At 41.3% G+C, this 26,237-nt stretch overlaps 1 protein-coding gene across 8 annotated transcripts in view; it reads right to left on the bottom strand.

Annotated features, from left to right (window-relative positions):
- Window positions 1-408: 408 nt before the first annotated feature.
- CAMKK2 (calcium/calmodulin dependent protein kinase kinase 2) overlaps window positions 409-26,237 on the bottom strand; it is a 215,025-nt gene continuing 189,196 nt past the window's right edge. For 3 of the 8 annotated variants that reach the window (XM_073626539.1, XM_073626601.1, XM_073626592.1), the window contains exons 14-18: window positions 24,305-24,433; window positions 21,564-21,664; window positions 18,709-18,740; window positions 15,886-15,931; window positions 409-12,951 (exon numbers count right to left, since the gene is read on the bottom strand). In XM_073626539.1, coding sequence (XP_073482640.1) covers window positions 12,879-12,951; window positions 15,886-15,931; window positions 18,709-18,740; window positions 21,564-21,664; window positions 24,305-24,433 — 381 coding nt within the window. In that variant the 3' untranslated portion in view covers window positions 409-12,878. Of the gene's footprint in view, window positions 12,952-15,881; window positions 15,932-18,708; window positions 18,741-21,563; window positions 21,665-24,304; window positions 24,434-26,237 lie in introns of all 8 variants that reach the window. The other 5 variants (XM_073626547.1, XM_073626573.1, XM_073626555.1 and 2 more) reach the window with 5 other exon arrangements.

Consider the following 26,237-nt stretch of genomic DNA (forward strand, 5'->3'; position numbering starts at 1 on the left):
AGGCTTTCCCTTGTTTTTCTATGCCTCCCTACCATCATTGGTGATTCCCACCTTAGTTACAGGTAACAAGGAGAAGCAGACCAGGATTTGACTTCAGGAACTGATGTTGATTTTTATACAATACAGCAGCTTAAGTTTTGTGGCTTTCGTAGTACTGTGAAAAATATGTTCTAGCATATACAGCACCTATAGATGTTTATTTCAGTTATAATAGCAGTTAGGAAAGCTTGAGGATAAACTAGCAGCTAGTCTAAAATGTTTTATTTTTCCTTTCTCAGCATCAACAATGTTACTTATGTGTACAACCTGGACTTACCTGTAAAAATGATGTTACCACGGTGAAACCTATTAATATACAGCAGTACCATACAGTAGCTAGTTAGAAAAAAAAGAGTCAAAACACAAAAGTTAGGTTATTTATTTTAATAGTGATAAATACACAGTATTTAAACATACAACTTGGTAAAATGAAATGCATAGTAAAAGATAAGCTTAATGCAAGCAAAAAAGTAACCCAATAAAAAAGCTACAGTCAATTATATTTTAAAATATATACAACTTCAACCAAATTGTAGACACCTAGAATCACATCAGCATTAAACACATGGTGCAAAATCGTATTCTGTATTTTATAGTTTGAAAACAGTGGTGCAACCCATACAAAAAGCATATAGAAAACATGTAAGTAAATAGATATTTTAGCAGCTATTTGTGGGTTTTACACCCTAAATACATATCCGCAGAGTTTATTTTTCCATGCAACAGATTTTTATCAAAGTACATATTCTGGAATCTCCAAATGTCGTAACCATACTTCAATACAACAGCTATTTTGTTTATACTAATATGAATATATTTATCCCTTTTTATGTCTTTTTTTTCCCCCAATTTTCTTTTTTCATCTAAAATATACCAACCAGAAAAGCAAGGATTTCTGGATGTTGCAAGAATAAATCTTTGGCTTTTGGCCAAAAAACAAAAACAAACGCACAATACATCAAACATTTTATCTGTAAATATGAGAGCAATATGTGCTCAACATCAAAAGAGCAATTTTCAGGTACAAAATGTTTTGTAATCGTTTTTCTAAAAAAGCAAAAAATCTGAAAATGGCTTGGAAAGGATGTGGCATTCATAAATTTTGTCTCTGCAAACTTACAATGTTTTGCAGGACCCTGGCACTGGAAGGGTTATTGGTACTTGTTACTTGAGAGTAAGGGCTGACGTATAGTAAACACACAATGCAGCTCTGCAGCCAGTTTGGAGACTCTCCACTCACTCATAAAGCACATTACAGGTCATTACCAGCTAGTAGAAAACAACTTGCCATTTAAAAAAATGGCATATGTGAAAAGTAGCATTTGATAGCATTCTGCTGATCATAAGATTAATAAAACCGTGTTTATAAAGGGATTTTTAAGAAATGTCACCTGGAATGTATTTAAAATTAGAAAATACATGCATTACCTATTGCACTTAGTTGATATGTATGTTATGTAATTTGTAATCCAGCTCCAGCTCTTTTAAGCACAGGAGGAAGAACTGATCAGGTGACTTTCTGAGCAGGAACCCCCCCGAAAACCTTTTACACTGCAATAGAAAGTCTAAGCAAAATTCATGAAAACAAAGCCCAATGCAATGTTAAAGTAGAACTAAAAGGCAAATTTTCTTTCCATTTAGGATAGCAGAAGGGAGGGCAGTAACCACTGTCTTTTTTTATTTTTATTGCCATCTATGTCACACTGGAGAGCTTTTTATTTACTTCCTGTCCCATAGCCAAAACAGGAATTGAGAAGAAATCCATCCAAAGTGAGGGAATCCCTGGTTGTCACCAGAATTAGGCCCAGTAAAACACTGAGCACTTTTGAAGAGCTTTTCAGGCGCTTTTGAAGAGCTTTTCAGGCGCTTTTGAAGAGCTTTCCATTCATTTCAATGGAGAGGGGCATTTTTTCACCATCCTGCCAGCGCACTGCCCCAGTGTGAAAGCATTCATTGATTTTAATGAAAATAGGTTTTCGTGAGCTTTTTAGGCACTTTTTTTAGCGTGAAAGCGCCTGAAAAGCGCCTCAGTGTCAAAGGGGATTTTTCTTTTCTGTTAAGCGATAACCCATAGGTTGTGATTTTCTTTCACTTTCGGTGCTATTGGTAAACAAGACAAATAGAGATGGTGAATCTCCCTAACGGGGGGGGCACAGGTGACAGTGAAAAACCTGACAGATGTTCTAATCTCTCACCACTCTATCCAAGAAAAAAGTTTTGCTAATAGTTATACTTTAGGTAATACCAGTTCACCAGGAACAGCCACCAATATAGTGGACTGGCAACTATACAGAAGCAAAGGAAAACTGGTTTTGCTGTTTTGTTTACTATAATTTAGACTTGAACAAGCAGAAAATGGAAAAACTGTCCTGCCTGATAAGCAAACTTATCATGATAGGAGTTTTCTTGTTGACTTGTTTGGAATGTACAACCTTCCAGGCAGTCATCCTCATCCTTCTGTGCTATTCAATGAGTTACTGATCCGGAAAAAGCATATACATATCAGGCTTTGGGACACCTAACATGCACATACTGGTTTTGGGTCATGGCTGCTCTGTTCAAAACCAGTGGACAAAGCAAATAAGTATGACATGTTTATTATTTTAAAGGGAAAAAAAGCCAAACCTTTAATGTTACTTTATCATGCTTGCCTCTACTGAATAATGGCATTCGTTTTTGGTGCATCTTCAATCTGTTTCTGAACACTGCTTCACTCTAAAAATCGATACCTCAATGAAGACCAGGATGGAGAATAATTTAGTGTAAATTATAGCATTGCTTAAAGCGGAGCTCCACCCAAAAGGGGAAGCTCCGATTTCCTGCCCCCCCCCCCACTGCACTGCCACATTTGGCACCTTTTGGAGGGAAGGGGGAGCGAGTACCTGGTTTTGACAGGTACCCGCTCCAACTTCCAGCTGAGTTTGCTCCCACAGCCAGAAGTTCGGCCTCCCTCCTCTGCAGCCAGCCCAATCAGAGAGCCGCAAGGCTTCACTGCCGGTTTCCCTTTGTGAAGATGGCGGTGGCAGAACCAGATGGAAAAATCGGCTCGGGGGGAAGACACTGCTGGATTCCTGGACAGGTAAGTGTCCTAATATTAAAAGTCATCAGCTTCGGTATTGTAGGTGCTGACTTTTCATTTTTTTCTGCAGGAGCCTGGAGCTCCTCTTTAAAGTGTTATTAAAACCAGGACCCTGCATTCACTATATCTGATCTCCCACAGTACACAGAACATGGAAATGCAATTATTTTAGTAAATATAAACGGCTAAAGGCTTCATTCTCACAAGGCGGATCCGCTGCCACGGAGTCCGCCAGCTCAGTGGGAGATCTCTCCGTTGATCTCCGCTGAGCCGGCGGATGACAGGTTCCTCTCTGCTCACTGAGCTGGGAGGGGCTTGTCGAGCGCCGCTGGTTACTATGGAGAGATTGGACGAAAACAGACAGCATGTCCGTTTCCATCAGATCTCACCCGATCCGATAGGGACGGATGCAAACGTAGGGGCATCCGTCTGATTTTAGCGGATCGGATGTCAGCGGACATGTCACCGTTGACATCCGTCGCTCCATAGACTAGCATGGGGCGTCCGTTCAGGTCCACCGACTAAAACTGACAGGCGGACCTGAATGGTCTGACAGTGTGAAAGGGGCCAAATACCTTTTCTCATCAGAAGTATATAGCAGTCTTGTGACTTCTATCAGTATCTGCTTAAGCTTGTAGGAGGAGTTTTCATGCTCTCCTGATTGTCCTATGAGGCCGATTGGCCCTGTGCTGATTACATGCACTCTCCCAAGAAAAATAAAACTCTCTAGCAATACACATCAAATTGAGCATGTGCAGCTTGCCCCCAAACCTTTGTTCTATCAGCAGATAGATTGGGAACTGTGGAAAAAAGGGAGGATCAGAGAAGGCAGGATCAAACAGCCTTTTTACACAATGCAGAGAATTAACCCCTTTCACATGTTCCACAGTGAGTATAATAAGAATGCTTTACTGCATATACAGACTGATTTTACTGTTGTGGGTTTAGCAACACTTTAAAATGCATGTTTTTTCCCATATCCATAATGCAGGGCTGGATAGGTGGCAGGGTTGCCAGGAGTAGAACATGGCCACCAAACATCATAGTGCTGACTGTTAATAATACAGTTTTGTATATAAAACAGTTCCAGACTGACATCCTCCCTGCCACTGCGATTTGTCCAAGTCCTGGGTGTTGCTATTCCTGCACATTCTGGGCTGGTACAAGCTGAACTTCTAGCAGATTCAGAGTTTGTTTGCCCTGCTCTTCTAGCTGCCAGCTCTAGCTGTATTTCTAGTGGGTGAACAAATTGCTTTTGTCATGCTCTCCAGCCACCATGTAAGAAGACTATGACCTCTGATAATATTATTGTGATACCACACTAATAAACTGACTGGAATAGGAGGGAGGAGGCACAAAACAATAGCCAAAAGAGGACAGGAAGAATAATCTGCCCTGACCATAATGTCATCTCAAAATGATACCATTAATGGAGAGACAATGAAATAAGCAGAATTTATCATTTCCATCATTCCCTATGTTCTGCTTCAAAATGCGTAAACTGCCAAAAAGTAATGGTTGCAAACAATATCCTTATTTCCTAATATGCAGAAAAATGTATACTGTAAAAATTATGGTCAGCTGACAACAGGGAAACACTGTTTCTTCTGTTATGGAAGGAGAGATATAGTTTTAAATCGCTAGCAAAATATCTTCAGCTCCTAAAAAATAACAGCACTGGGAGCAGTATTAACTACTGAAATTTCTTAAACGTGAATCACTTATTCAACTGATCATTTCCATGTCAGTTCTATCTTCTCAGGTCAGAATGACTATGCCTGCTACTCTACAAGACCTCCGAACAAGCGCAGGATCTTGTCCTTTATGTACAGAAATTGTCAAATGATGTATGAATTATACTATGGGGCCATATGATGTATGAATTATACTATGGGGCCACATTATGTATGAATTATACTATGGGGCCACATGATGTATGAATTATACTATGGGGCCACATGATGTATGAATTATACTATGGGGCCACATGATGTATTTATTATACTATGGGGCCATATGATGTATGAATTATACTATGGGGCCATATGATGTATGAATTATACTATGGGGCCATATGATGTATGAATTATACTATGGGGCCATATGATGTATGAATTATACTATGGGGCCATATGATGTATGAATTATACTATGGGGCCATATGATGTATGAATTATACTATGGGGCCATATGATGTATGAATTATACTATGGGGCCATATGATGTATGAATTATACTATGGGGCCATATGATGTATGAATTATACTATGGGGCCATATGATGTATGAATTATACTATGGGGCCATATAATGTATGAATTATACTATGGGGCCATATGATGTATGAATTATACTATGGGGCCATATGATGTATGAATTATACTATGGGGCCATATGATGTATGAATTATACTATGGGGCCATATGATGTATGAATTATACTATGGGGCCATATGATGTATGAATTATACTATGGGGCCATATGATGTATGAATTATACTATGGGGCCATATGATGTATGAATTATACTATGGAGCCATATGATGTATGAATTATACTACCAAAGAGAAAAGATAGAAGTGTTGCTATAGCAACACCCAAAAGACTTTGTACCATTTTTGAATATTCATTAGAAAAATATTATTCTCTGACTGGCTACAAGGAAAATGTGTCCATTGAACCACACTTTACCTTTTCGCTCAATTTTACGGCTTCACACTTATTTTAACTAAAGTGGCTGTAAACCCTCGCATATACCCAGTGAAGTAACTGGTCAGAGATGAAACAAATCCTCCAACATAAATTGTATCTGCAGCCGTCTTTCCCCTACATCCATTCAAAGTGCAGAATTTACACACGATCTCTCGGCTCTGAAAAGCAGGGGGCAGAGAGCTGAAGTTACATGAGTGAGGAGAGCTATGAGAGCTGATTGGAGGGAAGGGACAACCCCCCCCCCCCTTCACACAGCAACAGAGCTGAGGCTGTTAGTCAGCTGGAAGTCCCTCCACTGTCACAATTTTTCTCTTGGTGACAGGAAATCTTGTCAGAAGTGGCTCATGCTGATAGCAGAGGAACAAGGCAGCAGACAGAAATGACACTTAGTGCTCTTAATTAAGACAAGTACACACTATCAAGGGATATGCTTTGTTCATATTTAATGACTGATGTTTACAACCACTTTAATTAGTTTATACTTCACCCACACGTGCAAGTCAACATTTTACAAACTGTATTAATAATCATATTTTGGTCAATGTGTTCCCAACCTACAATACATGAACAATCTTGCCTGTCCACTCACACAATACTAATCAGACATATATTCAACAGGTTTGTTATGAATATAGTTAATTCACTACTAGCACTAAGTTCTCAATGTTTTGGAGGTAGATGTGTTATATAGAAAACTACTGTCTTTTATACACAATAAGTGGCAAGCGACTTACTGCATCACTACTGAGATTGGCTTGATTCTAATGGTTTCATTAAACCATACAAGCACATTCGGAAGTACCAGGTCTAAACTGCTTAATTCAAATGCATAAAAACTTACAGTATATGGCAGTGTAACTGCAGTAACCTACACAATCAGAAGACGCCCTTTACCCAACAAGTGGCCAATCATAGAGGTTTGGAAAAAAGCATCAGTGATGATTCCAGGTGCAGTGATCACTGGACTTTTCCACTTGGGGTAAAGACGTTTAACTGAACCTTGTGTGTGGCATTTGCTCCATATTGTTTGGTGAAACAAAACTTCACCAGAGTTTATTTTTTTTTATATAAAGAAGTGGCCTGTGTTACTTCTTTTTATAAGGCTGCAGAAATATACTGATCTGAGAGTATGAAGATTGCTATTTCCATGACAGTGAGTAGTAGCAGAGTGAAGAAAAAAAATGTACAATATACACATGAACATCAACTAAAAGTACATTTTCAGGACCAAATTTGTTAGTTTGATAACAGACAATATTCAGGCTAGTCCCATAAAATTACAGTATCTCATAAAAGTGAGTACACCCCTCACATTTTTAAAAATATTTTATTATATCTTTTCATGTGACAACACTGAAGAAATGACACTTTGCTACAATGTAAAGTAGTGAGTGTACAGCTTGTATAACAGTGTAAATTTGCTATTCCCTCAAAATAACTCAAAACACAGCCATTAATGTCTAAACCGCTGGCAACAAAAGTGAATACACCCCGAAGTGAAAATATCTATATTGGGCCCAATTAGCCATTTTCCCTCCCCTGTGTCATGTTAGTCGTGTTACAAGGTCTCAGGTGTGAATGGGGAGCAGGTGTGTTAAATTTGGTGTTATCACTCTCATTCTTTCATACTGGTCACTGGAAGTTCAACATTGCACCTCATGGCAAAGAACTCTGAGGATCTGAAAAAAAAAAAAAAAAATTGTTGCTCTACATAAAGATGGCCTATGGCTATGAGAAGATTGTCAAAACCCTGAAACTGAGCTGCAGCACGGTGGCCAAGACCATACAGTGGTTTAACAGGGCCGGTTCCACTCAGAACAGGCCTCGCCATGGTCAAACAAAGAAGTTGAGTGCATGTGCTCATCATCATATCCAGAGGTTGTCTTTGGAAAATAGACGTATGAGTGCTGCCAGCATTGCTGCAGAGATTTAAGGGGTGGGGGGGTCAGCCTGTCAGTGCTCAGACCATACGCCGCGCACTGCATCAAATTGGTCTGTATGGCTGTCATTCCAGAAGGAAGCCTCTTCTAAAGATGATGCACAAGAAAGCCTGCCAACAGTTTGCTGAAGACAAGCAGACTAAGGACATGGATTATTGGAACCATGTCCTGTGGTCTGATGAGATCAAGATAAACTTATTTGGTTCAGATGGTGTCAAGCATGTGTGGTGGCAACCAGGTGAGGAGTACAAAGACAAGTGCGTCTTGCCTACAGTGAAGCATGGTGGTGGGAGTGTCATGGTCTGGGGCTGCATGAGTGCTGGCACTGGGGAGCTACAGTTTATTGAGGGAACCATGAATTACAATATGTACTGTGACATACTGAAGCAGAGCATGATCCCCTTCCCTTCGGAGACTGGGCCACAGGGCAGTATTCCAACATGATGACCCCAAACACACCTCCAAAACGACCAGTGCCTTGCTAAAGAAGCCGAGGGTAAAGGTGATGGACTGGCCAAGCAGGTCTCCAGACCTAAACCCTATTGAGCATCTGTGGGGCATTCTCAAACAGAAGGTGGAGGAGCACAAGGTCTCTAACATCCACCAGCTCTGTGATGTCGTCATGGAGGAGTGGAAGAGGACTCCAGTGGCAACCTGTGAAGCCCTGGTGAACTCCATGCCCAAGAGGGTTAAGGCAGTGCTGGAAAATAATGGTGGTCACACAAACTATTGACACTTTGGGCCCAATTTGGACATTTTCACTTAGGGGTGTACTCACTTTTGTTGCCAGTGGTGTAGACATTAATGGCTGTGTGTTGAGTTATTTTGAGGGAATAGCAAATTTACACTGTTATACAAGCTGTACACTCACTACTTTACATTGTAGCAAAGTGTAATTTCTTCAGTGTTGTCACATGAAAAGAATAAAATATTTACAAAAATGTGAGGGGTGTACTCACTTTCGTGAGATACTGTATATCATTGTTCTACTGTAAATTCAACTGAGAACTAATCAATCTTCTGTAAGATTAGGACACTCTTGGCACGCAAGTACAATATGTCATTTACTATACCATTGTTGAGCCTTTCCAGGCCAACAGGTTACACTACTGCAGCAGCACAGGCATATACACCGATCATCCAACATTATAACCATCCACTTAATACTGAGTAAGTGCCCCTTTTGCCGCCAAAACAGCCCTGACCTGTCGAGGCATGGATTCCACAAGATCTCTGAAGATATGCTATGTATCTGGCACCAAGCTGTCAGTAGCAGATCCTAAGTTGGGAGGTGGGGCCTCCGTGGATTGGACTTTTTTAGCACATCCCATAGATACTCAATTGGATTAAGGACTGGAGAATTTGAAGGAAAAGTCAACACCTCAAACTCGTGTTCCTCATTCTTGAACCTTTTTGCAGTGTAACAAGGCACATTATCCTGCTGAAAGAGGCCATTGCCATCAAGGAATACCATTTCCTTGGTCATCAACAATGTTTGGGTAGGTGGTACATGTCAAGTAACAGCAACATAAATGGCAGGACCCAAGGTTTTCCAGTATAACATTGCCCAAAGTAGGGTTGTCCCGATACCACTTTTTTAGGACCGAGTACAAGTACCGATACTTTTTTTCAAGTACTCGCCGATACCGATTACCAATACTTTTTTTTTAATGTCACGTGACAGTTTTTTTTTTTGATATTTTTTTTGGGGGGGGGTGAACATTGTATGTGTTTTTTTTTTTTTTTACAATTCCCCCTTGAGACAGAGAAAGAGACAGAGGATAGAGATTCCCCAGTCCCTTTCTCTGCAGCCTCAGCTGCACTGAGAATGAATGGAGAGAAGAAGGCGGCTCCTCTCCATTAATAAACTGACACATCGTAATCACAGGAGATTACAATGTTTCAGTTATGTGAATGGACAGAGTCAGCTGACTCTGTCCATTCACAAAGGAAGGAGGAGGAGGACGGAGGGGGATAGATAAGGAGAGAGGAACGGAGGGGGAGAACGGAGGGGGGACAGATAAGGAGAGAGGAACGGAGGGGGACAGATAAGGAGAGAGGAATGCAGGGGACAGCGGAGAGGCACAGAGGAACGGAGGGGGCATGGAAGAGGATGCAGTGACAGTCAGCTGTGAGCGATCACCGCTGTATGTCACTAAAGCTGGTGAAAGCCGCTGGGGGAGAATCTTGTAACTCCCCCACGCGCCGATCACAGCTGTCCTCTAGGTATTGGGGGAAGCATCGGGAGCATTTGCCTGAGTACAAGTACTTGGGCAAATGCTCAGTATCGGTGCTGATACCGATACTAGTATCGGTATCGGGACAACCCTAGCCCAAAGCATCACACTGCCTCCATCGCCTTGTTTCCATTGTGCATCCTGGCACCATCTTTTACCCAGGTAAGTGATGCACACACACACACACACCCAGTCATCCACATGATGTAAAAGAAAATGTTATTCATCAGACCAGGCCACCTTCTTTCATTGCTGTGTGGTCCAGTTATGATGCTCATATGCCCACTGTAGGCGCTTTGGGCTGTGGACACGGGTTCGCATAGGTCTAATCAATACAATCTGGCCCTTGTCAAAGTCGCTCAAATCCTTATGCTTACCCATCTTTTCTACTTTCAACACATCAACTTTAAGGACATGTTCACTTAGTGCCTAATAATCCTATCTTTCAGATGCCACTGTAATGAGATAATCAATGTTATTCACCTTACTAATCAGCAGTCATAACGTAATGGGTGATCGGTGTGTACTCTCCTGTATGTTCTGGATCTACCCCAGAATCTCTGCTTGGTTACAGAGAAATCTAACTCCAAGTCTCAACTAAGTAATCATATACTCGGAAAATACTATAGCTGGCAAGTGTTGAGCTCCAATTAATAAAATGGGGAAATCTGCAAATCACATTTTTGTTTTTGACAACTTTTTGACAATAAACATGCAGATTTGTCCACTCTGCGGAGAACCATGCAATAAAACCATGCTATGTATACTAGAACTTTACATTGTAGAGTCACAATATAAAAACTGCAGAAAGGAAACATGAAGGTGTTGCTTACTGCAACCAACCAGGTGTCATCTGGCCTTTTACTGTGTACATTACAAAATTTGCAGTGTCAACAATTTTCCTTTGGTCATTTACATATCCTCTGTTTACATGGCTAAAAATCTTGTGTCCTGAGGAGGAGTAATTGTGGTTAGTATTATCGAAGAACTCTAATTAGGCATGTACCACCATAGCAGATTTTGTGTTAATTCGGTACCACCTGTACCTGTTCCTGAAGTCTATACTGTTCATATCTGTACCAACACTGTCTTCCAAGGGCTATAGTCCTAGCTGTCCCTGAAAGCTGTACAGTAGAGCAAGTATATCCTCCTGTTGGGCTGTAAGGATTACTCACAACACCAGTACACAAATCCTACACTTCAGGAAACCATAGCCTAAAACAATCTTTAAATCTAGTGCATATACCTTCCTCCAGTATAGGAGGCACAATGCACGGAAAGTCACTCTACAAAGGGAAGACTATCACTGTACAATTTGTTGCTATAGAAGCACAATGACATGGCTTGAACCAGGGAAGCCTGAGGATGGAGATTTTCCTCACTAGAACCTTTGCTCAGAAGACTATAGCAGAAGTCTATATTTTACTGTATTTCAGCCTGACAACACATCTGCAGCACATATTACAAAAATAAGTGGTTATAGCCCATTGCTGCTTGCTATGGAGGCTGATGTAAGTACACATGTAAGTTTAGTATCTATATCTATTTTCTCGATCATACCTAAATAGTATCTAAAAGTTAATCAGGGTTCTGTATATATTTCCTGGATCATTCCGAGAAATACCTAAAAACGAATCTAAATCTTAAATAGGAAATACAAGATATATTTACAATCTTTCAAAGACTGATCTGTACACCAAATATACATTTTTAGACAGCACGTCTACAGTTACACAACCCTGTTCAAAAATTGGAGCAAATGAAAGTTTAGGTGGTGCTTATGGCAAACGATCATTCTCCAGCTGACAGCTTTCTTGTTTAGGTCAGGTAATAAAAGCTAGCACCTGCCTCTTGTAGTACTCTCCCTTTGTCCCAGCTTGTGAGAGGTATCTGCTTACCAGTACTGATTCAAAATGATTGGCACTGATCCACTAACTTATACACTAGCGCTGTGATAAAACTGGCAGTTCAATGTCTAATGAGGATAATTTGGATTTGTCAAAGAACTGCATGTACCACATGATGTTCGCAGATAGTGTTGGCTGTATTGTTGTCCTGGAAGTCATATTCATAGCTCCTTTTGTACTTGCTCCATGCAATTTAAATCATTATATTAATAACGTCTTATACACAGAATAAAGGAAGAGTGGGCTGATAAGTAAATAGTATTGGCAGCAGAATATGTATTTGTCAATTACATGAAACACATCAAGGCATGTTATAGATTCAAGAATTCCCCTAGTGGTTGCACAACCACACTGTCGCTAGCTCTATATAAAAACTATTGGCAAAAAGCCAGGAGGATGGACAGCTGCCATCTGACATGTGCCATCCAACATATCCAAGAGCCACCACTGACTAACTTTTAATGGCACACAAAACACTTTGGTTAGTGTTAAAATATTACTATGAAAATCCTTAAAGCAATCCCTCAAAGGGCAATTTAACAAGCCTGTATCTTTCAAGAACCCCTTACGATGGGGCATAAAGAACATTAAAGTAATGTCAGACCACTGTCTGTGTAAATTTTAATGTCCTGAAAGCCTTAGATATGTACACTTTATGTCATATTTGGCATCATTAAGACATGCTACAAGCCACTTTGAGTTTTTTTTTTTTTTGCAATATGTACAATACAAGCACCGTCTCTGGATCATTCCCCACTCTCCAGCAGTCACTTGAAGAGTGAACCAACAGCAAAAAATGTTTAACTATTTATCACCCAAGGCAGGACATTAAGGTCATGAGCGCATGCAGCAACATAATGTGTTCTTGAGCACATAGCATGCACATTTCATTTTATACATAGTGTGTTATACACACGTCCGTCATAGATGGTATTCCCAAACCACAGCACCTCTGCTTAAGGATCCTCAGGAAAGGACTTCATCCTCCCCTACCTCTTGTAAGTCGCTATCTCTCAAGCTTTCATCGCTGCCTTGGATCCTGTGAATTAAAGACAAAATTACAAAGATTCCAGAAAGTAATGCAGATTCTATATAAGCAGATTATAATGTAAAAAAAAAAAAACATTCCATAACAGCCTTATTTTGCAGGAAAACAGCATGACAGATGGTACTAGTAAACATCCAATAATGAAAGTCAGGTCAGGCAAGTTAGTTGCAGATTAAGAAGCAAAATTTCAAAAAATATACAGTATCTCACAAAAGTGAGTAAAACCCTCACATTTTTGTAAGTATTTTATTATATCTTTTTATGTGACAACACTGAAGAAATGAAACGTTGCTACAATGTAAAGCAGTGAGTATACAGCTTGTATAACAGTGTACTTTTGCTGTCCCCTCAAAATAACTTAACACACAGCCATTAATGTCTAAACTGCTGGCAACAAAAGTGAATACACCCCTCAGTGAAAATGTCTAAATTGGGCCCAAAGTGTCAATTTGTGTGGCCACCATTATTTCCCAGCACTGCCTTTAACCCTCTTGGGCATGGAGTTCCCCAGAGCTTCACAGGTTGCCACTGGAGTCCTCTTCCACTCCTCCACGACGACATCACGGAGCTGGTGGAGGTTAGAGACCATGCACTCCTGTGTGGATGCCCAATAGGGTTTAGGTCTGGAGACATGCTTGGCCAGTCCATTACCTTTACCCTCAGCTTCTTTAGCAAGGCAGTGGTCTTCTTGGAGGTGTGTTTGGGGTCGCTATGTTGGATTACTGCCCTGCAGCCCAGTCTCCGAAGGGAGGGGATCATGTTCTGCTTCAGTATGTCACAGTAAATGTCAGCATTCATGGTTCCCTCAATAAACTGTAGCTCCCCAGAGGCGGCAGCACTCATGCAGCCCCAGACCATGGCACTCCCACCACCATGCTTGACTGTAGATAAGACACACTTGTCTTTGAACTCCTCACCTGGTTGCCGCCACATATGCTTGACATCATCTGAACCAAATACGTTTATCTTGGTCTCATCAGACCACAGGTTCCAGTAATCCATGTCCTTGGTTTTCTTGTCTTCAGAAAACTGTTTGTGGGCTTTCTTGTGCATTATCTTTAGAAAAGGCTTCCTTCTGGCATGACAGCCATGCAGACCAATTTGATGCATTGTTTGGCGTATGGTCTGAGCACTGACAGGCTGACCCTTCACCCCTTCATCCTCTGCAGCAATGCTGGCAGCACTTATACGTCTATTTCCCAAAGATAACCTCTGGATATGATGCTGAGCACATGCACTCAACTTCTTTGGTCAACCATGCAAGGCCTGTTCTGAGTGGAACCTGTCCTGTTAAACCAATGTATGGTCTTGGCCACCATGCTGCAGCTCAGTTTTTTAGGGTCTTGGCAATCTTCTTATAGCCTAGGCCATCTTTGTGTAGAGCAACAATTCTTTTTTTCAGATCCTCAGAGTCCTTTGCCATGAAGTGCCATGTTGAACTACCAGTGACCAGTATGAGAGAGTGAGAGCGATAACACCAAATTTAACACACCTACTCCCCATTCACACTTGAGACCTTGTAACACTAACGAGTCACATAACACCAGGGAGGGAAAATGGCTAATTGGGCCCAATTTGGACATTTTCATTTAGGGGTGTACTCACTTTTATTGCTAGCAGTTTAGACATTAATGGCTGGGATTTGAGTTATTTTGAGGGGACAACAAATTTACACTGTTATACAAGCTGTACACTCACTACTTTACATTGTAGCAAAGTGTCATTTCTTTGGTGTTGTCACATGAAAAGATATAATAAAATATTTACAAAAATGTGAGGGGTGTACTCACTTTTGTGAGATACTGTATATACTGTACATAGGCAGTAGTAAAGAAGATAAGCTCATTCACATGGAAACAAAGATACGTGCAGTGTGAGGAGCTGTTTATGTTTTGCAGAGCATCCTGTGTTAGTCAATAGGGATGTAGCTAATGTATGGACACACATATGAGGTAGACCGATGTGCAGGGATGGGTTCACAGCCCTGAAAGCCCCCTGACTGCGGTATGGGCCATGCAAAGGATTCAGAAACAAGTCAGATGCATTATACTTCCATAGAATTATGCTGGGAGAAACCTAAAGGCTGCAGTTGTGAATGTCCTCTGAAAATGTGAGTTGCCTGTCAGAAATGCCAATCCCCAGACTTCAATAGATTTTCAGCCAACAAGTCAGGTATTCACATTTAAGACATTAGATCAGCATGACCGCTATACAAGTAGAATTTCCAGGAGCTGCCAATCTTGGCCTTCAAATTTTACTCTTCACAACCCTCTTTTCTATCCTTGACTTGCTTCTAAGTTGCTTTTGATTGACTTCATAAGCTGCCTTTGAATTGCTTTTGTTTTTATACTGACTTGTATGGGGAAGAAAAAGCATATTAGATGGAAATAAATCCCTGTGTATGATTCCTTAGGGTGGCAGTTTTAGTGAAGAAGGATCTATAAGGGAAGCATGCTTATATATAAATCTACAGATTTGTGTGTCCCAGTAAAATTCTGTATTCACCTAATGTAGTTTGAGGTACTTGGAGATACAGGGAGGGTAAAGGAGACAAGATAATCAGGCCAGACTATAGATTAAAAGGAGTTGTTCAATAAAAACAGTTTTGGCCCAAATCTGTTCATATGGCAAAATGTTGTTGTGCCTAGAGGAGCAATATGGTTTATGTAATGGCTGTGTTGCACAGTATTGGTAAAGAAGGTCCTCATATTGCTTTATTCAAACAGGTCTGAGCCATCCAGGGGATAGATCTCACACAACTATCAAATACATTTAGGCACACCAGCCCTTCTGGCAAACTCCAGAGCTGTGGGGTTGGGCAATGTCTCGGCCGCTTTTGACTGGCCATGCAAAGTGACAGCTTCCTGGCAGGATAGCTCAGGTGGGTTTGGATTAGGATCTGAACATGCCTGACCTCATACCTACTCCAGAGTGTACACTCTTCTGCTGGTCGGGGTTTGAAGATAATGGCCTTGAGTAAATATTAGAAAATCATATCATTTTTGCCAGAAACAAGGCTTTTGCATTTACCCACACAAGAAACAGTCCTGAATATAAGACAAAAACCACTACAGCAACCAGTCTATTACATTGTCTTTTAAAGCCCAACTTCAGGAATTTTAAACACTCCACCCTTGTAGTGGGGTCCTCCCCGCCCTGCCAAGGTTAATTGCTTGTTATGCCTAGGGGATTGCAGAAGAGGTTGTTTCACTTACCTGATTCCTTGCTCCAGTTCTCTCCTACTCTGTCCAAAGCTCCAGTCCATGAGAGGACCCACCATCACGTACAATACAGGGACATTAACTCTGTATGGTATGCTGAGGAGGCTGGAGTATGACCAGAGCCGGTCACAGCTTACAGAGCAGCTACGGGGAACCAATTGCAGTGCTGGAGAGATCTTGCTGGAGCAGGGAATAATTATAAAGTATTTACATCTTAATCCTCAGCCCCTAGTCTACATGAGCTATTAACTCTTGCAGTGTGGGGGGCCCCAACATGAATATTTACAGTTTTCTAAAGTTGGGCTTTAAATAATGTGATCAGCTGGGAGGACATTTAAACTTTAAGGAGGGTTGGGCTCCCTCCAGTCATCTGCCCTTCATCTATCCATCAGAATACATGTGCTCCCACTGTGGAGACTCTTCAAAGTTAGAGTTAGGGTCTGCAGGATACAGGGTGCCTTGCCGCGGCCTGCAGCTTATGCATGTATTTGCAAATGTGTGCAACCAAACTCCTGTTTTTAATGCATACTGTTAGACAGGTAATTCGATTGGTCGCAGGCTGGTTGGTAAGTTGAGCTTGGAAATTCTTTGGTTTTATTTGACATGCGTTTGCCCTTTCAGTGCTCCTTGCTGTGAAGACCAGTTATAGGTGGGGGCAGTGACCTTTTTTTTGGATTGTTGACATATTGATCAGGCAACGCACTGACACCTTTGCTGCCAATGTGCAATGTGCTGGGTGTTCAGTGTTTTCCAGTGTCTTTAAGGAGGGCTGGGCTCCCTCCAGTCATCTGATCTTCATCTAGCCATCAGAATACATGTGCTCCCACAGTGCAGACGCTTCAAATTTAGAATTAGGGTCTGCAGGATACAGTGTGCCTTGCCGTGGCCTGCAGCTTACGCATGTATTTGCAAATGTGTGCAACCAAACCCCTGTTTTTAACGCATACCGTTATGCCCTGTACACACGTTCGGACTTTCCGATTAAATATGTGCGATCGGAGCTCGTTGTCGGAAATTCTGACCGTGTGGGCTCCATCTGACTTTTTCCAGTGGAATTTCCGACACACAAAGTTTGAGAGCAGGCTATAAATTTTCCGACAACAAAATCCGATCCTTTAAATTCCGATCGTGTGTAGACAAATCCGACGGACAAAGTGCCACGCATGCTCAGAATAAATTAAGAGATGAAAGCTATTGGCTATTGCCCCGTTTATAGTCCCGACGTACGTGGTTTACGTCACCGCGTTCAGAACGATCGGATTTTCTGACAACTTTGTGTGCTCCTGTGTATGCAAGACAAGTTTGAAAAAATCCATGGATTTTGTTGTCAGAATGTCCGATCAATGTCCGATCGTGTGTACAGGGCATTAGACATGTTAATTTGGTTGGTCGCATGCTGGTTGGTAAGTTGAGCTTGGAAATGTTATTTGACAGGACATTTAAACTGTTGTCTATTTTTGGTCCGTACAATGCAGGTAGTATGTGGTCAATCTACGCCTGTTGTTAGATCCTGTGATTCTATTTTTACACAGACCTTTTCCTCTATGAATATAAAACACAGTGATATCAAATTCCCTGCTGGTAAAACATATGAGGTGAACTAAAGGCCCTCTCTTGTACATTTATAAATTATTCATTGACCTGAAACAAGTGTTCTGAATTGACCCCAGAGCCCATTTTTATTGAAGAAACATTTCCTTTAACATCACAGTTGTCATAAAATGCCCCACAATCTAAATAAAGATCATACACCACACATTAAGCTAGTTCTTGAGATGCCATCAAGATAAAAAAAAGCATATTAATCATTGGTATGGCGAAAAAGATCCTGAGCCTAGGTTCACACTGATGCGAATTTACAGTGTGTTTGATGCCTTTAGGAACACCCAGATTCACAGGTCATGTAAAAATCATAGTATTCCATGGCTTTGGTTCACATCTATGCATTGCAAATTTGGTGCGAGAGAAAAAAAAAGGGTCCTGTGCGTGTTGACTGTGGGTGCGATGTGAATTCCTACGGTGCAGTGCAGATTTTTATCTTCATAGGCTTCAATTGAACTTGCAGTAAACTCGTAGCACACAGTTCACATCTCTGCAAATTTTTCACTGTCTGCCTCCTGAAATTCTCTATAAAATCGTGATAAATTCACACCTGTCCACCTCAAAATGAAAGGCAAATTCGCACCTCACACACAACAAAAAGTTGGATCAAGTTCGCAGTACATCCCATCCCAGTAGTGTGAACCTAGGCTTAGGGTTGGCAACACCAATTACAAGAAGCTCTTCTACTTTCCTTACAACTATGTTACTCACTTGCAGTCGTCTGCTTGGATACACTAATGTATCCCTCAGACTTCAGGTGTATGTGCTCTTTATGATCTGGCACTTTACAGTACAAGACTAGCTATAGACAGGTAATACCTGCCTTGTGTAAGGTTGTGTGTGAGATCATGCAAAGCTGTGTAAGGTTAGGGCACAGGCCATCAAATGGACAGTGAGACTGCTTCCGAAGCTTTACTCAATTTACCTTTTCCTGATATTTTCCCTGATTTGTTTTTTCTACAATGAAAAAAAAAAATCTGAACACTTTATTCACACCAACAATGGTTTATATTCAAGATACAGTTCCTGCTATCTAAAAAGATATGTTATGCACACATGGTGGAAGCCATTTTACCTGCTGAATGTGCATTAATAATGCCATTGCTTCTCAGTAAACCATAAGGCCAATTTATTATCAATGTTGTATTAGCTACCTCCACTAAATGCAGGGCAAAGTACAAATATCTTAAAGTGGTTCTAAAGGCAGACAGAACGTTTATTTTACCTTTATGCATCAAGATAAAAAATCTTCTGTGTGCAGCAGCCCCCCTTTTCTTTACCTGAGCCCCATCTCAATTCAGCAATGTGCATGAGAGCCTTGGCTCCAAGGGGACTCTTCCTCCTCATTGGCAGGAACAGCAAGCTGAGCCGCGACTGTGTGTGAGTGGACACATAGTCCAGCGGCTCGGGAGCGAGCTTGCTCTGGGGGAACACAGCAGGAGGGAGGGGCCTGTCAAAAACGACTGCAGTGAGCAGGTAAGTATGACATGTTTGTTATTTCTGAATTATCGTATTTTTAAAAGTCAATTCTTTAATATAATTTAAAAGTATACTTGTCATGAGTGAAATGTAGGCAGCCAATGCTGATTTTCGTTCTAACAAGGCTGACTTACAGGCTGCAAGTCAGAAGTCCTTATTTGCAAAGTTGTTGTAACTCAAAGTATAGAAGCCAGAGCCATTATTAAAGCCAAAGTATGAAAGCCAGGCTTGTAAAGTAGACAAGAAGAGGATGCATACTAATGCCATCACTGATGTAAAACCAGCTTTAATATACTAATACTTTAATATACTAAGTAGATGATTCACAACATACATACTCTCACCTGTCCACCTCCCGAGCCATTGCGTTTTCCCCTACAAAGGGCTTAATCATGTCTCCATGAACTTAGGGCCAGGCATAGACAAAAATATTGTGCTAAAGAAAAATGTTGTCAGAATTGGTCCCAGGTACTCCGGACAGTGGGATTTCATTGATGTATAAATTAAAATGGAGTATAACCCATTACATCACATTCGATAATAAAGGAGGAAAATCTTCCATATGAGAAATATAGTGGCAGGTCTACAGGAGGCCAGGCAGAAGCAAAGCTTTTGCAGTAGACATCGTGGCAGGTCTACAGGAGACCTTTCAGGAGCCTAGCTACTGGAGCAAATGTTAGAAGACTTCCCTCCACCTCCAGAGGTGGAGATGAACCATCCATGTTAAGAAGGCTTCTGAGCCGTTCTGGTGGGCTTAGAGGTGAAGGGTCTGCCATGAAATGAAAGACCTGCATTAGATGATGACGCCTGGACAGGGCTAACACGTACATATATAGTAAAGGAGGAAAATTCAATAGGAAGGTGTGATTGGGGATAGTGGGGTAGGAACCCCCTTCTCTCAATAACCATCTTAATGTATTCTTTCAAGGGATTTTCCAAAGAGGATCTTGCCTTTCAAGCTATTTGCAAAAGGCACCCTTTCCTGACCAGGGTCAGTAGACCAAGCTCTAAGCCATAAAATTCTGTGCATATGCACAGAAAGTAAGGAAGTTTTCCAGAATGGCATCTATGCTAAATAGTAGGGCTGAGGGCAAGAGCTGGAATCTTGCAGAAAGATTAGGATAATCTCTTATCATGAGAAAGTTCTCCTGTCCATTTTGCCATAGTCTAGGGCAGTGTTTCTCAACTCCAGTCCTCAAGGCGCCCCAACAGGTCATGTTTTCAGGCTTACCATGATTTTGCAAAGGTGATTTGATCAGTTTCACTGCCTTAGTAATTACCACAGCTGTTTCATCTGAGGGAAATCCTGAAAACATGACCTGTTGGTGCGCCTTGAGGACTGGAGTTGAGAAACACTGGTCTAGGCAACTAACATAGTGGCAATAGCCAGCTGCAGGGCTGGACAAACCAGAGCAAAGGATGTCTTCAAAAGAGTATCTAACTTAATCCTTAAAGAAGGGAATAACCTCAATTGGAACAGCAGATTGGTTATTTAGTGCAAAAAATGGCCAGGCCCACAGTGGAAACAGTCCATCCCTTTTTTAATTCTTCTTCCATAGGGTAGAAAAAATTGCCAGAAGTGAATAACCTCTCAGAATTAGGACAATCATTATATAAATCCCAGTTGGCTTGGTCAAGAGTAGGGAAAGTCATTCTAGGAATTGCCTTCTTTTTTGTTTCTACTGGATTATGTAGATGCTGTCCAGAACTAATTGTATCTAGCCAGAAACTAGTATGCACTGTCAATCAATAAGCCTGCTGAAGAGTTGACTTCACAAAATGTTGGCAGTGAAAAATCTTCAGCAGCCTCCTCTTAGATGTCTGAGTCCCTCTTGCCCTCTGCAAATGTAAATGTGCCAGGTAATTCAGGTTATAACCCATAAATAAAGTCAGGGGTAGAAGAGCATTTATGGCTGGGTGTTCAATGTGTCTTTAAGGAGTGCCCTTAATCTCTCCACTGCTATATGTGTATATGCATATTTTGTGCCAGAAAATACACCCCTTTCTGTATGTCATTTACCGGCTCCTTCCTTTTCAGAACAACAAGAGTCAGTGATCACTGACTCTGTCCATTCATAATTGAGCATCGTAAACTATGTTGGGTGCCTACAGGCTTCTGTAATGAAAAGCTGGTCTTGCACACAAGTAAATTCCTAGACAGTGAAGAAAATATCAGGATGACGGCCAACAACTATGCAAGTTGCCAAAAGGCAACCTCTGTATCTCTATTCAAGCAAAACCATACTTCAGCCTGCTACTGGGGACCTAAAAACAAATGGTTCACAATAACGGCCCACTTACGTTTGTAGATTTCGAGGGGAGGACAAGGATCTCTCATCTTTCCTGCTTCCTTCAAACGGATTCCCAAAAGATCGCTTCCGAAGCATCGTTTTTACCAATATCTGTGAGGGCATAATAAACATTTTCAAAGGTTTCAAAAAGCAGATCTTTTCTGATCGTTTTCTAATTAACTAGAGTGTGAAAAACTAGGCAAGTGTTATGCCACATGCTACATGTACAGTATACACATACCAGTTACTCTCATATATTTTAAACACAATGCTATTATACTGGCCAGGCTATGACTTGAGTACTGTATCTTGTTTAACATTGTACACATTTCAATAAATGATCAATGAATCTAATTTTAAAATAGATCTAAACCCTAAGAGGAAATGCACATTTAATGCAGTAACACGTGTTACCTCAATGCACATTATGAAATTTACGGCATTGCATGGCCATTCATTTTCAATGGTATTCTAACACATTAAAGGAATGCACCTGCATTGCATCGCACAGTGACAAGCTACCAAGAGTCATGGTGCGCGGCATAAGAAAAAACTGTGCAGGTCCGATTTTTGGTGCATTGGTGGCCTATTCATTATTTATCAGGAAAGAGGAAGATGAAGCATACTCACTGAGGGTGTAAAGCTAAATTTGTATAAGAACCCTACGGAAAGGCTGACAGGAAACAGAATATGCTCTTTCTCTACTAAAGAGGTATATAGAAAGATAAAATAGGGAATAAAAACTGTTGTTGCTGGTACAAAACAACTAGGTTTCAAAGAGACTTGGTGGCCTATTCATTATTTATTAGGAAGGAGGAAGATGGAGCATACTCACTAAGGGTGTAAAGCTAAAATTTGTACAAGAACCCTACGGAAAGGCTGACAGGAAACAGAATATGCTCTTTCTCTACTATAGAGGTATATAGAAAGATAAAATAAGGAATAAAAACTGTTGTTGCTGGTACAAAACAACTAGGTTTCAAAGAGACAATAAAAGTGATAACATGAAAGAAACATAATTCAAAAATTTAAGAGGTATGGATGTGGAGGTATGCTCAGCATATGTTGGAGGAGACCTGGAAATTTCATTGGGCTCAGTAATAATTGAACCAGCGTCTGTCTCTATGCTATCATGATTGCTTTGTCGGAAGTGGTAATCAAGTATGGATGACATAAGTAATCATCATGGGCAACAACCTGATATTTGCCAAAAAGGCCAGTGTTAACGTAAGGTTTTGTGGGCTGCTGTATGAAGTAAACCTTCATTCAAAATGTTTCTTTATACTTTTGGATTGAGTAGGGAAGGGTTAAAAACACATTTGTTTTGCTGTATGTGCCATTGTGGAGATTTCTTGGGGACATGATCCATGACAGTAAAGCTGAATGTACACAAGAGCCCTTCAGTAATACTGACAGAAAACAGGAAGTGTACTTCCTTTTATCTATTATACAGAACTGGGGGGAAAAATAGTGCACAAAAGCTGGATCGTTGCTGGCAGGAAACAATAAGGTTAAATTTTAACCTCTAAAAATTAAACCAAAAAAGTTCATTAGTCACTATGGGCAATAACTCTACATTTGTTTCCTACTACTTTTTTTTCATTATTATACAGTATTTACATAGCGCCGACCAGGGCTTTTTTTCTCAGAGAATAGGTGCAGGAACTCCCCCCATCTGAGCCACCCCTTGTCTCCGCCCCCTACCCACCTCTGAGCACCGTTCTTTGGCCCTACCTTCCAGTAGCACCTCTTTTAGAGAATACAAAACCAAGTATCATTTTGTAGTGTTAAATAATTTTTATGGAATTTGTAAATTATAAGTAAAGAAAATAGATCCCCAATAACCAGTAGCAGTAGACCTCTCTCCCAGCAACAATAGATTTTCCCAGAAACAATAGACCCCCCCAGCAACAATGAACTCCCACAAGAAAATACCACCCCAGCAGCAACAACAGATCTCCGAACAGCCAGCATCTATAGACTCCCCAGTAGCCAGCAACGACAGACCCCCCCCTCCTCAAAAGTAGATCTCCTCCAGCAACAATTGCCCCCCCAGCAACAATAAATCCCCCACCAGCAACAATAGACCTCCCAGCAACTAAAGACTGCCATGCAAAAATATATCACCTCCAGCAACAATAGATCCCCCTGCAGCCAGCATTAATAGACCCTCCAACACATCCCAGCTCTCCACAGTAGGAATCAGAGGGCCCTGCTCGTTGGAGCTTACAATCTAAGAGGGAGGGTCAAAAAATACTAGATATAATAACTGTGGGTATATGCTGATGGAGAAAATAAATGTACAATTGTTAGGTGGGGGCCAGATAGGCTTTGCTGAAGAGATGAGTTTTCAGGGATCGTCTGAAAGTAGACAAAGTAGGAGATAGTCAGACAGATTGGGGTAGAGCATTCCAGAGGATGGGAGAGACTCAGAACAAGTCCCGGAGGTGAGCATGGAAGCTAGAAAGCAGGAGGTCTTTGGAGGAGTGATTCCTTAACCCCTGCTGAGTGATATGAACTGTATATTAAATAAGCTGATCAGTGTGGCCTGATTAAGGCTGGCCATATATTATACAATTTTCCTTAAACCTAAACACTTTCAATTTGTATGCAATCCAGCAGGCCCATGCACTACATAGTTGAAGGTAAATATAAAGAAAACAGAATAGGAAAATTGTATATTGTATGGCCAGCTTAATAGAGAACAGGAGATAATGCAAATAATTAGCACAAAGCAGTCTGTAGACATACCACTGTAGCCAAGCTGGGGATGTGCTTCACAGAGTTTTCCACTTCTTCCTCAGTGACCTCTATCAGAGTGCAGTTCTCATCCTCACTTGGAAGGGGCTCTGCGCCATGCTTGGTAACCCATGGGTGCAGCTTAAAACAGAAAAATATGTAGCATTTAAGCATTGTAAAAATAACACACTATACATATTTGTAGGGCTTTAACATGTACCTGCCATACACACACAGAAACCTGTACATACAGTATGTTTAGGGTGTATAGCTTTACCACGTTTTAATTTTGTTACACATCTCAAAGAAAAAAAACATCCACTAGGCAGTATTAATAAAATAAGAACTGGCATATAGCATTCCAAGAGGAAAATGTCCAAAATACATACAGTCAGTGTTTATTTTATTTTTTATTATTTTTACAATTTTACTTTAGAATATTTATTTATTACAATTTTTTTTTATTTTAATTTTTTAATTGTTGGGGGTAGGGGGGCTTTGGTGAGATGTCAGGGGTCTAAACAGACCCCTGATATCTCCCCTTTGAAACATGGAAAGGAACTGAGGACAGACATTCCCTAGGCCCTTTCTCTGCAGCCTCAGCTGCACTGAAGATGAATGGAGAGGAAACAGAGGCTCCTCTCCATTCATAAACTGAGACATCGTAAACATAGTTTACGATGCTCAATTATGAATGGACAGAGTCAGTGATCACTGACTCTTGTTATTCTGAAAAGGAAGGAGCCGGTAAATGACATACAGAAAGGGGTGTATTTTCTGGCACAAAATATGCATATCACTGTTTATTCTAGCTGCGATGCCAACCACCTCAGCTCCTTTAGCTCTATATCCCTTATCTATTCAAATTTTTACAATTCTTCAGGGGACAATTATTTCTGCAATCATTTTTTCTATTTCTTTTTTTTCCTATTGTCATGTAAAAAAAAAAAAATTAGTTTCTGAGCGATCTAAAGGCAAAAAAAGGTAGTTTATAGTTTTAAATAAACTGCCCCTGGGCAGATCTGCTGGTGGCTAAGATAATCTGCCTTCCAGTTCTCTACCCCCAGGGTATGGACCGTCGATAGAACCGGCACATGTCCCTCTGCCGAGACTAAGATGTGGTTCATTGGCTCCTGGTACCGCCTTGGTGGCTGATATAGGCCACAGCAGTTGCATTGTCGGACTGAACACTGATAGGGCAGTCCTAAAGCTACACCATCCAGGACCGTAGGGCCAATCGCACCGCCCGCAACTCCAGGATGTTGATGGGCAGGTTCTGCTCTGCCCTTGACGATCTCCCCTGAGCAGTGAGCCCTTTTAGGGTCGCTCCCCAGCCAGATAGACTGGCGTCTGTGGTCAGTACTCTCCACAGACACCGGGATAAATGATCTTCCCCTTCACAGGTTCTGATCCTGTAACCACCAGCTTAGGTTTAAGCGCACCCGAGGAGATAAGGACATGGGGTAGTCCAGGGCTTGCACGCTCTTGTTCCAAGCCGACAAGATGTCTTGTTGTATAGGCCTGGAATGGAACTGGGCGTAGGGAAATGGCTCGAAGGACGACATCATCCTTCTCAGAAGACTCATACAGAGCCGAATGGAGGGTTGCCTGGTGCCCTTTACCTGATGCAGCTGATCTGTCAGGGCACAGAACTTTACGGGTGACAAAAATACCCTTGCCCGGACCGCAACTAGGATCAGACCTAAATACTGCAGAGACTAAGCTGGTCTCTGGGCTGACTTTTCAGTAATCATGACCCAGCCCAGGTTTTCTAAACACAGGACTGTGCAGGCTACACTCTGTTCTAGGGCCTGCAGTGAGTGATATCTGAGCAGGAGGTCATCCAGGTATCCGAGCACCAAGATTCCCTGGGCCCTTAGAAGACCCAGTACTGGCAGAGCCACAAACTGGAAATGGCGTTGCTCTACTGCAAAATGCAGGAACC

This window comes from Aquarana catesbeiana, linkage group LG01, assembly GCF_042186555.1.
Source record: "Aquarana catesbeiana isolate 2022-GZ linkage group LG01, ASM4218655v1, whole genome shotgun sequence".
In the NCBI taxonomy this organism is placed as follows: Eukaryota; Metazoa; Chordata; class Amphibia; order Anura; family Ranidae; genus Aquarana; species Aquarana catesbeiana.